This window comes from Lissotriton vulgaris, chromosome 2_1 (genome assembly GCF_964263255.1).
Source record: "Lissotriton vulgaris chromosome 2_1, aLisVul1.2, whole genome shotgun sequence".
In the NCBI taxonomy this organism is placed as follows: domain Eukaryota; kingdom Metazoa; phylum Chordata; class Amphibia; order Caudata; family Salamandridae; genus Lissotriton; species Lissotriton vulgaris.
In genome coordinates this window covers 1,192,230,015-1,192,244,543 of record NC_141687.1, presented here as the reverse complement: position 1 = coordinate 1,192,244,543, position 14,529 = coordinate 1,192,230,015, and the positions used below count along the sequence as shown (strand labels likewise).

The 14,529-nt window shown below is 43.7% G+C and overlaps 1 protein-coding gene across 10 annotated transcripts in view; it reads right to left on the bottom strand.

Annotated features, from left to right (window-relative positions):
• APLP2 (amyloid beta precursor like protein 2) overlaps nt 1–14,529 on the bottom strand; it is a 640,140-nt gene that overhangs the window by 183,784 nt on the left and 441,827 nt on the right. For 8 of the 10 annotated variants that reach the window (XM_086956906.1, XM_086956911.1, XM_086956909.1 and 5 more), the window contains 3 exons: nt 10,501–10,575; nt 7,361–7,519; nt 6,145–6,273 (listed from right to left, as the gene is read on the bottom strand). In XM_086956906.1, coding sequence (XP_086813032.1) covers nt 6,145–6,273; nt 7,361–7,519; nt 10,501–10,575 — 363 coding nt within the window. The remainder of the gene's footprint in view (nt 1–6,144; nt 6,274–7,360; nt 7,520–10,500; nt 10,576–14,529) is intronic. The other 2 variants (XM_086956908.1, XM_086956910.1) reach the window with 1 other exon arrangement.

The window sequence follows — 14,529 nt, the reverse complement described above, 5'->3', positions numbered from 1 at the left end:
TTGTTATTTCATAGGCTTGTTTTTAAGCTCAGTTGGTGACCAGCGCGGTCTGATTTATTTATTTATTTTTTGGGGCACACCCAAAATGGCCGTGCTAGAACCGTAAGATACATTTTATCTTGACAGTGCGATGGTAACTTAAATACCAGCCGATCGATATTTTGGCATTTGTCATACATTTGTAGGCAGTGGATAAACAAATCTTTGTATAGCAACTATATTTTGCCCACTCTTCTGATTTTGATTTTTGAAATCTATTTGTATTTTTAGATGCTTGACATATCGTGTTGCTGATAATTTGTTGGGGGTGGGGGGGAGGGGGAGGCTCTCCCGTGCCTCAAAGAATGTGTTATCTGCTTGTTATATAAACAAGCAGATAACAAGACCTAACAAAGAAGCTTGTGAGTTGTGCCAGGCGCGCGCCACTGCGAGCATATGTTTTGAATTATCTTGGCTGTCAAGCCGCGTTAATTCAAAACATATGGCCTTCTGGTGCGCGTAACAGACGCCAATAGGCCATAGGCGGAGCTACTCGACCGCCTATGGCCGATTGCGTGTTCCGTTTATAAAGCACACGCACACAAAGGCCAATTGCAATGCACCTAGCAAAAAAAACACGAAAAACCACGAGCAGCCTGGAATTTGTTAGGTACGTTTTCGGAAGCCCTGAGAAAAAGACTCTTAGGCCACGCCCACTGCTGACGCAGTGGTATGGTAGGCCCGAGCTCTAAAAATTGCTAGCAGTTCTAGACAGTTTATGTGGAGTTGTTTTTGTTGTAGAGTCCACATGCCCTGAATGTATGTTTTTGAAGATGAGCTCCCCAACAAGTGAGCTGCTGTTAGCACTATCTGTGGAACCAGGTCGACAAATGGCTGCCCCTTGAAAGGTTTTGTATGTTCCACCACTGCAGAGAGCGATGGGTGCCCCATCCACCAACACTGAATCTGATAATCGACCTTGAGCCTGGTTCCACTGACGTGCTAAGCATTCCTATAGGGGATGAATTTAGAGTCTTGCGTAAGGAACAATTAAAATGCAAGATGCCATCATTCTCAGCAATTGCATGAACACTCGAGCTGGTAATGAGATTTGAGGCTGAAACTGTGATATTAGAGTCTGCATGTTGCGGATCCTTACTGGGTTTGGATACGCAAGAGCTTTCAGAGTGTCTATTGTGACTCCTAGATACACTTCTGTGTTGGATGGTTGGAGATGAGACTTGGTGAAGTTTACAGTGAACCCGAGGTTGTGAAGCAGTTGGACTGTTTTTTGAGTGTGGCGTAGGCAGCCGTGTTGCGAGCTGGCTTTTATTAGCCAGTCGTCTAGGTTGGGGAAGACGTGAATGTGCAGTCTTCTTAGATGAGCTGCGACTACTGCCAGACACTTGGTAAAGACCCTGGGTGCTGTAGTTACTCCGAATGGGAGAACTTTGAATTGAAAATGTTGTCCGTCCACCACAAACTTGAGGTATTTCCGGTGAGCAGGGCGATTGGGAAAATGGAAATAGGTGTCCTTTAAGTTCAGAGTGGACAGAAAGTCGCCTTGCTGAAGGAGTGGGAGCACCTATTGGAGTGTGACAATGTGAAAGTGGTCGACTGAATGTACACATTTAGTTCTCTGAGGTCTACTATAGGCCTGAGAGAGCCGTCCTTTTTGGGAATTAAAAAATACAGGGCGTATACTCCGTTCCCTTGGTATTCTAATGGGCTCTAAAGCGTGTTTTTCCAAGAGAGAGAGAGAACCTATTGTTTTCGGAGGGTGAGATGCTCTGGTGACATGCATGTGATCTTGGAAGAATATTTGGGGGAGTGTCTGTAAGCTCCAGGCAGTAACCATATAGGATAATTTGTAGTACCCACTTGTCTGAAGTGATTGAATTCCAGACAGGTAGGAATTGGGAGAGACAGGGGTGGAGTGATCAGGGGATAGCGGAAGGAAGTCCCTGAGAGGGATTGGTTGTTGCCCTTGTAAGAGGAAGAATTTTCGGTGGACGTTTTTGAACCACCCCTATAAAAGGAGCGGTGAAAGGAAGCCCTATTGGTAGGTAACTGCAAAGCCTGCATGAACTTAGGGACCTCAGTGTCATTTTTCATCTTTTCCAGCGAGGTATCAACAGCTGGGCCAAAAAGATGCTCCTTGTCGAATGGCTGGTTAAGGATGGAGGTTTGCACCTCTGGCTTGAAGCCTTATATTCTCAGCCAGACAAGCCTGCGTAAGAGTACACTGGTGTTGACTGCACGAGCTGCTGTGTCTCCTGCATCTAGGGTACACCTAATGGATGTATGGTGATACGTTTACCTTCCTGAATAAGGTCATTAGTCTTCGATTTGTATTCATCTGGTAAATGTTGTATGAGTTTCTCTAACTCATCGTAATGAGCCCTATCATAGCGAGCCAACAGAGCTTGAGCGTTGGCAATGCGCCAGTGATTTGCTGTCTGGGAAACAACTCTTTTGCCAGAGGTATCAATAAGTTTAGATTCCTTATCAGGAGGAGGAGCATCACCTGTGGTTTGTGAGTTAGCTCTCTTCCGAGCGTTGGAGACTACACAAGAGTGTAAGGGCAGCTGACCTCTAATGTAAACCGGGTTGGTGAAAGTGGGTTTATATTTTTTAACCACCCTAGGTGCAATTATCCTTGCCCTTGGGTGTTTAAATACCTCATCCGTGTATTTTAACATTTGAGCAATGGTAAGGTATGAGTAGCTCTTTGGGAAGAAGTAAGCATTTCAAAAAGGAAATACTCTTCTAAAGGCTCCTTATGGAGCGCCACCCCATGATATTGAGCAGCCCTGTTAAGGAGCTCAATGTACCCAATGTTGTCGTCAGGTGTAGAGGCTCTGGAGGGATACTATTCAGGGTCATGGTCTGTGTTTGGATCGGTAGGATAATCTTCGGAAGGGTCAGTGTCCTGTGGCTTATACTCATCCCCATCCCCTTCATCCTGTGGGTCAGGTGAAAGTGGTGGTAGTGGTGAATTTGATGGTGTGATGAGCAAGTTGGGATCAGTGGGAGAAGGAGGTGGAATATAAAGGGGAGGAGGGTTAGTACCCACACTCTTTCTTTTGCGAGGAATGTGGTAGCCCTCCGATAGGTCCATTCTCAGTTTTTTTTCGGAAGAGTGGCATGAATATGTCCTGTTTCAGGGTGAATCACCAGTTTTTTCTGCTTCGCATTCGAAGGCAGGGCATCGGGCCGAGGCTTTTTAGAGGGAGTGTCTTTCTCTTTATGTGCCGGTTTCAGCATCAAAGGTTTCGGCTCCGAGCCTTGGGGGTCGAAGGTTTCGGCTCTGAGCCTTTCAGTGTTGAGGGTGGAATCTTGGGCAACGGTGGTATTGTGACCAACACATGCTTGGACTAGTATTTTGGCGCCGAAGGTGTTGGTTCGGCACCAGAGTGGGGCTGGCCTGAGCCAGAAGGCTTCTCTTTGTGTTTCGGCGCCGGGCACGAGGGCGGGGTGTCAGAAACTTCTTAGTGCTGACCTTGGCCCGAGAGCAGAGGAGGGACTGGAGCCTTTGTTTTATGTTGAGGGGGCAAAGGGGTATCTTTACTCACGGTACGTTGACCCGGAGTAACCTGCTCCTCTTCTTCCATGTCGGAGTCGGCCTTGGACACAGAGATCAGTTCTTCTTGGCTCCTTGAGCTTGATGTTCAGTGTCGGAATATTCGCCGGAGATGTCCGGTGCGGAGCCACTGTGGTGTTGCATCTCGTGGCGTCGAGCCTAACTGTCACAATGTGTATTTCTCGATCAAAACGATCGACACGCGACACAGTCGTTCTCATCGTGTTAGAGGACAAGCAGAAGTTGCAGACTTCGTGCAAGTCAGTGCATGGAAACTTAGCATGACACACGGGACAGAACTTGAAGGGAGTCTGCTCCATTGACTGCTAGTGTGGACGGCGTGGGTAGGCCCGACGGCCTGCCACTAGTTTCCCGATCGAAGATTTTCCGAGGTGAGACGATATGCGTCGAATGGGGAACCACGATCAATAACAATACTGTTGAGGGTAGTGGATTGCGTGTTGATGGGGTCTGAAAACGGTACTGGACCGGAGCGCACCAATACACATCCAAACCCGATGGTGGAAAAAAACTTTCTATGGATGGAGTCGATGCCCATGCGCACTATCACCCAAAGGAGGAGTCACCTACCTCGTGACTGGAAAGACTTCTTCGAACATAAACAAAGTGCAAACATCCGGACCCAACACTAGATGGAGATCTATGCATAAGCTTATGATCGGCAGCTCATATTTCTCGAACATATTGTTCTCATCAATACTGTGCCTTACTAACAGCATTTGCAAAGTATATATTTTTGGCCCTGATGAAGCGACAGGTTGTGAAACATGCGTTGGCCTATGATGTTTTGAACCTGTAAAAGTAAAAACCTCTTGATTATTGATCAATTTCTAGTCATAGAGTATCACTCCTGAAGTTGTAAAGCTCTCAAAAAACAATCTGTGTTTTACTAAAATACTTTGAGGATGAGTTATTGCAGCCTGTTTTGGGCCGCAGCCACTCTGGCTGGCACTATGTTGTCCCTAGTTACCAATGATTCAAGTACCCGGTCTACACCATCGTCCCTTTCTTTCTACTCTGTGTTAGGGGCCTTCTCGGGCAACTACATCCCTAGATGCTGCTGGATGGCAGCAGCTAACACAAAGGTGCATGAAAAAGACCACGGCTGGGGCAGGAGCCTATGGATCACATGCCCACTGTTATATTAGGCTTGATTTGTTTGTCAGTCTGCCCCAGTGTATTTTTTCCATAAACCTCTTTCTATTTTTAGTTATTGCAAATGAGCTTATGCTAGTCACTGACAGCATTTCTACAATGTCCCTAGTGTGTAAATGTCCCATTTCAAATGGTATGATTTACTTCAAGAATCCCACTGTCTTCTACTGCCAAAAGACCCACCAATGCAGAATGCGCTACGGAACCTTTTAATATGCATTGATTGGGCACAGGAACCTTCTGGCATGAGATGCGCAACCAGGCCACAGGAACAACTACTGGCTGATTGGCAGCTGTTCATCCCAATCTCCTCTCACTGACTGAGCCTGACAAGCAGGCTGAATGATAAAGGCAGTTAACTCTCATGGTCCTGCTTGGACATGCACACTAAATGGCAATTGGGTCGACAGCTCAACACTCTCCCGTCTTCTCCCAAAAAGTTAATGTCATGATCAAAAATTAGGCCATCAGCTTAGGTAGGTTGAGAGTGTTGGTTGGTTATAGACCTTAATAAGCTAGCTACTAGTCGAGTATGGTAGTCTTTGCTGACTTTATCTTTAACATCACAACTAGCTGCGTAGTGAGCACAGAAAGATCCAGATGACTCAAGAAGCATTCATTGTCATGCCTACCTAACACCACATTAGCAACTATTTCAGCTCTGTGTGGGTTTTCACACCCATGCTAAAACAGGTATATTTTAAGATTCAGGGCAAACTGCTGATCAAACTATATTTATTCACAGCTTCGACACAGCTGATCTCCGACTTAAGTTATCATGCTCAGCTTAACACCAAAGAAACAGAGCGTATGCTCATTAAGTTCATCAATAACGTTCAGAAATGTGTGCATCTGTGTAGTCCAGTCATCATTGCCAATAGATAGACGTGTATCTAACAGCTTTCAGACTTTTTTGTTTGCTAATAAAAAAAAATCCATTGACTCCTTAACATAAAAAAAGAAAAGTAGTATTACAAATACTAACAATTCTCTGACATCCTGCTCCTCAGCTAAGCTGGTAATTGGTCTGTTTGTTGTTTATGTGGATCTTAATAGTTTCAATCATGTTAAATATATTTAAATTAGTTCTAACAATTATATTTCAAAACAAATTGGGTTTCGAAAGTTTGCTCCGAATACGTTTTGATCAGATGACTGAACATTAATATCAAAAGCTATACAGAGCTGGCTGTGCATCACGACTGAAGTAACAACAAAAATACTGGTTGTAAAAACTACTTTAAACTCCATGTACAACAAGTCACTGCCATGGTAGGACAAGATCACACCTCTGAACATAGTGCAACTCCACCTTTGGATACAAAGTCTTCAGAGCAGCAGCCCATAAGCAGCAAACAGCACTCATGAGGTTACTAAATACGTCTGTAAAGCAATGCTTTAAGTACCTGAGATTTCATTTGTGCTGCCTTTTCCGGGTCTACAGCTAGGACATGTTGGTAATGGCGGACAGTGTGGAGACGGTCTTTATACTCAACACGCACGTATCGCTTCAGGGCCTGCAAGATACGATGAGGCTAGAAAGAAAGAAATTATCTGTTTCACCAACGCCCAAAAATCTTTATCAGCATTTAAAAATTGGGACTAAACTTGAAATATCTTTAAGAATTTTAACCAAGTAGAAAGACATTTGTATCCGAGATTCAATAACAAATTGCTGGCATCACAGACTAAAACAAATTACCGTCATAAAAGAAAAGAGGCCTGATTTGATGTCCTTGATTCGTAAGACACCTAGGGGCCAGTTGTCTGCTTAAAAAGTGTGTCCTGATGTCTTTTTGAAGAAGTCGTGTAAGATGGTGAATTTGAAGTTTCTACAGCACTTAAGTCCATTACCTAGCTCGACAAGAAACCATACCATAAACTACCAGAAAGGTTGACAGTATGCAGAGCATGTATTTTAGTGGTCAAGAGGTTTTTTTGTGTAACCAGGAGAGTGGGGGTCAGAATTCTACTGTATCCTAATGACCAAATGTGTGTTTTTATAGACAAATTGATGTGAAAGGAGCCACCAGTTCTCATCACTGAAAATTGTGGTGCAGTTAATAATAACCTGAAAGCCAGCGTAGAACTGTTTCGTCTATTCCAAAGGAGGCTGCCATTACTCAATGTAACACATTTAAACAGTAGAGAGCATACCCAAGTACAATACCAAAAGAGCACTTGGAGTCCAGTCAACGAGAAGCAAAAACCATACAGATTCTAACGTAATTCTAACCATACAAATTGTGGGAATATGCAATACAAATGGCTTTAACAAAACAATAAAAATATATCATATTACATGCATTCTACAAACCAAAAGAGGCCACTTAAATCCATTCTAACCTAGTCCCAATCCGAAACGTCAGTGTAGAACTCTAGTCAGAGTTTCCCCCAAGTGTGTTGTAAAAGATGTACATGCAGGTTTAACCACCTTTAAAATCAATCTCAACACTTTATGGAATCACTGTTCTTTTCTAAGAGTCAGGATCGGCATTTTAGTCAGTAAACATGTGAAAATAATAAAAGAAGAGAGCCGGGCTATTTCACCAGGTTTTTAACAACACATGGCAAGGTACTCAGAAAAGTGTTGCCCTACAGAATGAGGTACAACTGGTATACCCGTGGAGGATCTGACTGCAGTGCAGCACGGTAATTCTCCAATGCAATGCTACGGCGGTCGTTCAGCATTGCCTCTACACGAGCCAGGTGAGTCTCCACTAGTTGTTGCTTCTCGCTTGCTGCTTCCTTCTCCAGGGATTCCACCCTAGCTTGGAAATGCTGAAAAGACAAAGAATCATCAGGTCAGTCATCTGGCCTCAATTATCAGTATTTCAAGAAGGAGCCTCGCATGCTTTTAACAGATTGCTGTAACCAAACACCTTCTCACACCAAGTCAGGCTACACTGCTAGTGACACATTCTCAGTGACATCAGATGGCCTGACTCAAAATCACCTTTACTTCTCGGTCTCTTATTTGTAACTCACAAATGGGGGACTTTTCTTCCATTTGCCGTAATGCATCATTGATCAGGAATCACGTGCAGCGATCAATAGCAATGAAGGGTCCACTCCAAGATGAGCAGGCGAGAGTGTGAATGGGTTAGAGCACTGGGCAGTGGTAAGTATGTAATTTCATTTGGGGATATGAAGAGGATTTTGTGTGAGGAACATAAGGAAATGTTGTGCATGCAGCCCATTTATCTCTTAATGGGCTGCATGCACAACATTTCCCCCAACAAGCTCCCCTGCTTATGTGCCTTCTGCCAGAAGAAAGCAGCTCAACAGTACCTACTTCTCCCCTCTTAAACACATTAGAAATCTTCTATCCATGCAACCTCTTGACAGGCCTTCCAAGATTCGTTCCAAGTTCGCAGATAATGGATCAATTTAGATAAGTAAATAGGAATTGTTTTTAAATTTGGGTGCCCTATGGCAGCCAGCTTCACAACCGTTGCTAGGTCATAGAGCCAGTACAACCTAACTGGGCATTGCACAAGTGCAACGTGAGACCGAGCCAGAACACCACCCTGGCAGCCTGTCCCTAGAGGCCATGGCAAACAACACTGCTGACCCTGTGCTTAAGAAACCTTGAGATGGTACTCCCTTAAACTCGGAAATCTTACATCCCAGATTTCCCATCTGTTTGCATAATGGAAAGCAATAGCCCCATACATCCTTACTGCACTTGTCTTATCAAGATACATGCACTACATAATCTACAACGTATATTGCACGGGTAGGGAGAATGAAAATGCACTACAAGAACATTGGTAGGCGATGTTAGGACATTTAAGGGAATACACAATGCCACACGGTACATTTGTAACTACCTTTTTGAAGCACTTCATCAGCCGCTAAATGTTATTCACCAATGATAGGCCTAGCTTTATTACGACATCTTTTATAAGCAAACAATCAACAGAAAAAGAGCTTGTTGAAGTACTACTTAAAGAGGGGCTTTGGCTCTGCCCATAAGTTGATTTCTCTGAGAACAGCATTTAATTGGGCAGAATGTGTGCTTTAATCGATAGAGTGCTTTTATTGCACTTTGTTTTATGCCTTGTAAGACATCTTATGCTAAATAAGTCAGGACCAAGTCGGTTATGGTGACACACCTATGATCAAGGCAATAGGCCTGATTGATTTAATGGGAAAACCTTATGTCAGGTGCAATCAATCGGCTTTGAGAAATTGCCCTAGCCTAGTGACCTAATGGTGCATAGATCAAACACTGTTGAACTAAGCGGCCTGCTATCATTTAGTTATTTGTGATTTCATTGTATATTCTTTTGTACCGTTTTATATAGCTCAAACCAGGCCCCAAGGTATTAGAGAGCTTTAAGTGAGCACTAAATTACATTTTCCAAAGTCATATTAACTTTTGTTTAAGCACTGTAAGTTTAAGTGATTTTTACATCACTTTTTTCCATCTTTGAGCAGATGAAGAGACTCAAATCTACTTCCCCAGTTCCAGTCAACAGCTCTGGACGTTAGGCCATATCTCCTACCATAAAACGATGATCATGTTACGCTTCTGGTACCATAATACAAAAATAATCTGAATTTTCCAGTGACATACTTTGGTTTCTCAAAAGTAGTTTACGTTGATTATATACACAAGGTTCATATACGCAGTGGCCACAAAGCTGTTTAACACTATACACACTCTTTCAGAACATGATGAGCGATGCACTGCATTCCAGAAAGAAAATGAGCACTGGCAAACCCAATATGGCTCACCTATGTGAGAGCTTAAGGTCTTTGCCAATGTCTTTTAGCCATGTTGTAGAGCAGAGCGGCTGTTGCAAAGCAAGGGTATAAAAAAAATAGAAAGTACTTTTGACATGGAAATGGGGGAAGCTGAAAAAAGAAAAAAAGAGTTTTGACATAGCGAGCGCTGGAACGCTTCATAGTGCTTTTTTCCCTTTAGGAGGTTGGGGGGCAAAACAGACAACAGGGGGATGGAATGGAAGAGGCAAATGCGGACAACTAAGAGTCAACATGGACAACGAGAGGGTGGGAGGGAAGAGGCAACATAGACAAAGGGTGGGTGGGAGGGAAGAGGCAACACAGACAAAGGGTGGGTGGGAGGGAAGAGGCAACACAGACAAAGGGTGGGTGGGAGGGAAGAGGACACAGACAAAGGGTGGGTGGGAGGGAAGAGGCAACACAGACATAAGAGACAACACAAAAAGGGAGGGTGGGAGGAAAGAGGGTGGGGATCAGCAGTAAAGGGGCAACACAGATAGCTGGAGGTTGAGGAACAGTTGGGAAGAAGCAACAGGGACAAAGGGGAGTAGGGCTGGGAGAGAAGATTCAACTGACAAGGCGGGCAAGGGATGGGAGGGAAGAAGCAACAAGTAAGACGAGTGAAGATCGTAAACAATAAAAATAGTACCTCAGTCACACTGCCAGCCGCGGAAGGCGCTTAATCAAAATGAAGCAATTAGTGCTTAGTCCATGCTTCAGGTGAAAGAAGCGGAAGTGAAGACGGCAGGCACTGCCCGATTTGGAGTTAGCAAATGAAAGTGGCAATGAAGCCCATGAATGGTAAGCAAAGGACGAGTTTCAAGACCCTTGCTGAAAAACAATATCTCTTGCACTCGAGATCGCATATGCCTACACATGCACTGTTCTAGGGGAGACCTAACAGTGCGATCTGCAGCCATGTTTCTTTGAAGGAGCAAAGACGGTTTGGTTAGTAGGACTGTTTCGATAAGTGCTGTGTGTTACATGCCAGAGCTATGCAATACGATTACCTGGATAAGAGTTTGTCTTTCAGCCTTTGGCAAGTTCTTAGCCTGGTGCTCTGCTTCTTCCCACTCCTTTTTCACCTTAAAGAAAAACAAAGCTTTAGCATAGCTTTTACAATAACAATGTGTTGCTTTTCTCATAAAAATAGCAGCTTAGCAGGGCTACAATTAAGAACTATCTGAAAACAGTCATGCAGATAAGTCACTTTTTGATGGTTCAATATCCATGACCCCTTCCATTGAAATTTCCAAGGGCTAAAATGTCCACGTTTTACTTATGACTATACCTAACAACATGTAACCCGCTGTGATTGTCAACAGATTGGATGACTGATCGGATCAGATAGACTATTTCAATCCACCTGCCAAATACTCTGGGTAGGTGAGGGGAGGAGGTAATAATAACACAGCTATCAGGGCTGTCACAAGGAAACAGCAGCAAGTACAGTATCTAAGCATGAACAGCTCATTGTCACACCCAAGAAATACGTTATATCAGTCATGACACACAGCAATTCATATGCACTTTTAATCAAGGGGATAACTATAAAAAGGGCAGCATTGGAGACTATATTTATGCCGGTGACCTCTGCAAAACTGGGTTCATGAATAAATGGTCAGATGAGACACCCAGAAAACGGAGTTGAAGTTCTGGCTCCCACACGTAACCTAACTCTGACTCTGAGCAAATGAGAGTTGGAAACAGGTATTTTGAGTGGTTTTGCTGACAGCTGCCTATGCCAGTTTGGTTTTGATTTTTAATGTCAAATGGAATAAACATAAAAAATAATTAAAAGCAAAGTTTAGTATCACGTTACAGTATAAAAAACAAGTTTGGTTAGCGAGATGTGGTACAGTAAGATAGGTAGCCTAATGGCAATAAGATAAGCGAATATAGCAAAAGCATGCACTTTTCACAAACTGTAGCAGGAGGAATAGACAAACACTGCCACAGTGGACATCAACAAAAACTAACATGTATAATTGTATCCATTCACACGTAAATCAGGAAAGGCAAGTTACACTTCACTGGGATCTTCTGGAAGGCGACGGGTGCCAGCCCTCACCAAAATCTCCCAGTTAACCCCTACTTGTTCAGTTAAGCTGATGGTGAATTGAACTCTCTCCTCCTGAAGGAGCTGGAGAAGCCTGGCTTAACAGTAGGTTTAAGAATCAACTGGTAGCGTGTTCTATTTATGTTAACGCCTACATAATGAGATAAGAATGACTGACTACGTATTTTCAGTTTAACTACAGCACTCATTTCATAGAAGTACGTTTAAAGTAACTTAAACAAAAGTTTCTTAAAGCTTTATTGCCTTTTATACCGCCGTTTTTAATGCCATATTGGGTTCTCATTACTTTGTAATTCTGTAATCATTTTCACTAGAACCACGCTGCCCAAAAACATTATATTATTATTATTACATTTATTGAGCGCACAGCTACCCGGAGGTTTCCCGGCGCTTGCATTGGGAACCCGTCCTGGCTTTTCCCTGTGAGATAGCCCCTACAGGGCATCCCCAAGGTGAAAGCCTGGCATCCCGCCGCAGGGGGGCCGTTGTGGAGATTAAGCAAGCTTAATGCCCAGAGTTGCATAGTGAGAACCCATGATTAGAGCAGGCACCGAAGCGAGAATTATCGAGTCCGTGGACATTTGAGCTCAAGACCCTGCCGCGTCGGGAATTGAACCCTGGTCCCGGGTCTGACCTCAGCTTCCGGGTCTGCCTGCTCTACACCGTGAGCCACACTTCTCCACATTCACGAGGATCAAATGCAAGCAAGAGTTCACCCAAACCATTTTGCTGACCGTTTGCAGAATTTCACAGCCATCAAACAAAGAGGCATCATAAAGATGTACCCCATTATTCATATGATTGACAAGCCTAACAACCCTGATACCACCCTTATCAACACCTCATGCTACATAGTCAAATGGACTTTGATCCCACTGTCACTAGATGTCCTCAACAACTTAGTGAAATTATTCTAGGCCACTAGACACAAAGTAGAACATGACTTGTCATCTTAATACTACAGCGGCATTATAACACCTTCGAGATCGCCATGTTAAGTATGGCACCTTGCCAGACACTGAAGCACTCTGACCGTCATTCAAGTCTGATACAATTTTATAATTAAATATCTCTATGCTCCAACATGTGCCGTGGTGTGACATATACACTATTTCATCAGCTTACAACTCACCGGAATTGATAGAAATCAGAATTTTGACTGATATAACTTTGATCTCAAACATTTACTTTATTTTAAGTCCACCTGAATTGAAAATGTATTCCCATCTGCATGTTTGAGTGTTCTGCACAACTGCAGTACAGTGAACCTGGTTGTACTTCTAATATAATATTGCTAATAGGTTTGCCTTTCTGCGGATTACACTATTTGCTTTGTTGAAGGTTCACATCATGTGAAATGGATGTAATCAATGTGTTAGCAGCACCAAAGATAAGTAATGCAATTGTTGTACCACTGTTGATGTGACCTAGAAGGCCACCTAAATTGAAATAGATTTGCTGCACATAGGTTTGTGTAAACAGCACATTAGGACGCTGTTGACCTCCTGAGGCGGAAGCCGGGAGCACCTTTACCTTGCGCTATTTTAAAACATATTCTTGTGTGCTGTTTTTAAACTTATTGTGACTGGCTGCACTTACCCTTCCCTTTCCTCCTCACTTCGTTCACCCGTGCAGACGATTAGGTACTGCTACGGGGACTGCGAGGGAACCGCCATCTTGGGAGTAGCCCGAGTTGCCGCTGTAGCCTTCCTTCAATCTACAGATCGGATTGTATATAATGTGCATCCCTTCCCGGCCGCGCGGCAGGCGCGCCAAAGGCAAGCCTGTCTGCGCCCGCGCCGGACCGGGCCTAGGGGCTAGCCCCCCTGTCCCTCTACCTACATATTCTAAGGCGGCTCTACTAAATCTACAAGACTTGGCCTGCCCCCTCTGCCTAGCTACCATCTCATTTAAAAGATTTGGGCATTTTCCAAACTCCATCTCATTACTGAAACCCTCGCCTCCATCTTCTCCTCGGCATGGACAAGGTAAGCCGGCATTGACTAAGGCTTAACATTTTTTTACCTGAACACCAGATCCCTAGTAAAGCATGAACTCGACATTTTTCTTCTCCTTACCTTTCAAAAACCTGATATTTTACTTCTCACGGAAACCTGGCTTAACATTGAATCATCCCCAGATATCTTAGCAGCACTCCTGGATAATTATTATATCCTACAGGTAGACCGTGATTCAGGGAAAGTAGGGGGTGGAGTAGCTGCTATAATCAACAAAAGCTACACATTTTCCAAAATGTCGTCTTTCGACCTCACTGCAGTTGATAATCCAGTCATTAAGCTTGACTATTTCAGGATACTTCTGTGTGCATTGATATAGACCCGCCCAGAACATGCCATTATTCCCATTTTCCCTGTGTGACCAATTGGCCACTTTGGTCACCAATTACACTAAGATCTTACTAATTGGTGACTTCAATTATTGGTTTAATAGTGAGCTTGCCGGCCAGTCGGCTAGTGAACTTACAGAGCTCCTCACAGTACTTAATTTCAGTCAACATATCAATACCGCCACCCATACCAAAGGGCATATACTTGATCAGATCTGGAGTTTAAACCTTGATATCTCTTCCCCCGCTGTCTCCCCATGTATTTGGTCCGACCACTTTTTGATTCAATTTAACATCTCCACCCTTGAGACTAAAACAAATGCGACCACCAAGGAAGGTCTTATCAGAAAATGGGGCTCCCTAGACACTGCAGCCTTTTGGGAAAATTTAGAGAATACCATAGCCCCCACCCCAACACGGACCTAAATGAAACCTTGGTCAACATTTCCAACTGGCTTGCTACTTCAAGCGACATCTATGCCCCACAGAAAAAACTTAAAACTATCAGTCAATCTGATGCTCACAAATGGTTCTCCCCTGATCTCAATGCAAAAAACTGTTCGTTCGTCAAAAAGAGCGAGCATGGAGAAGATCCTATGATCCGCTCGAAAA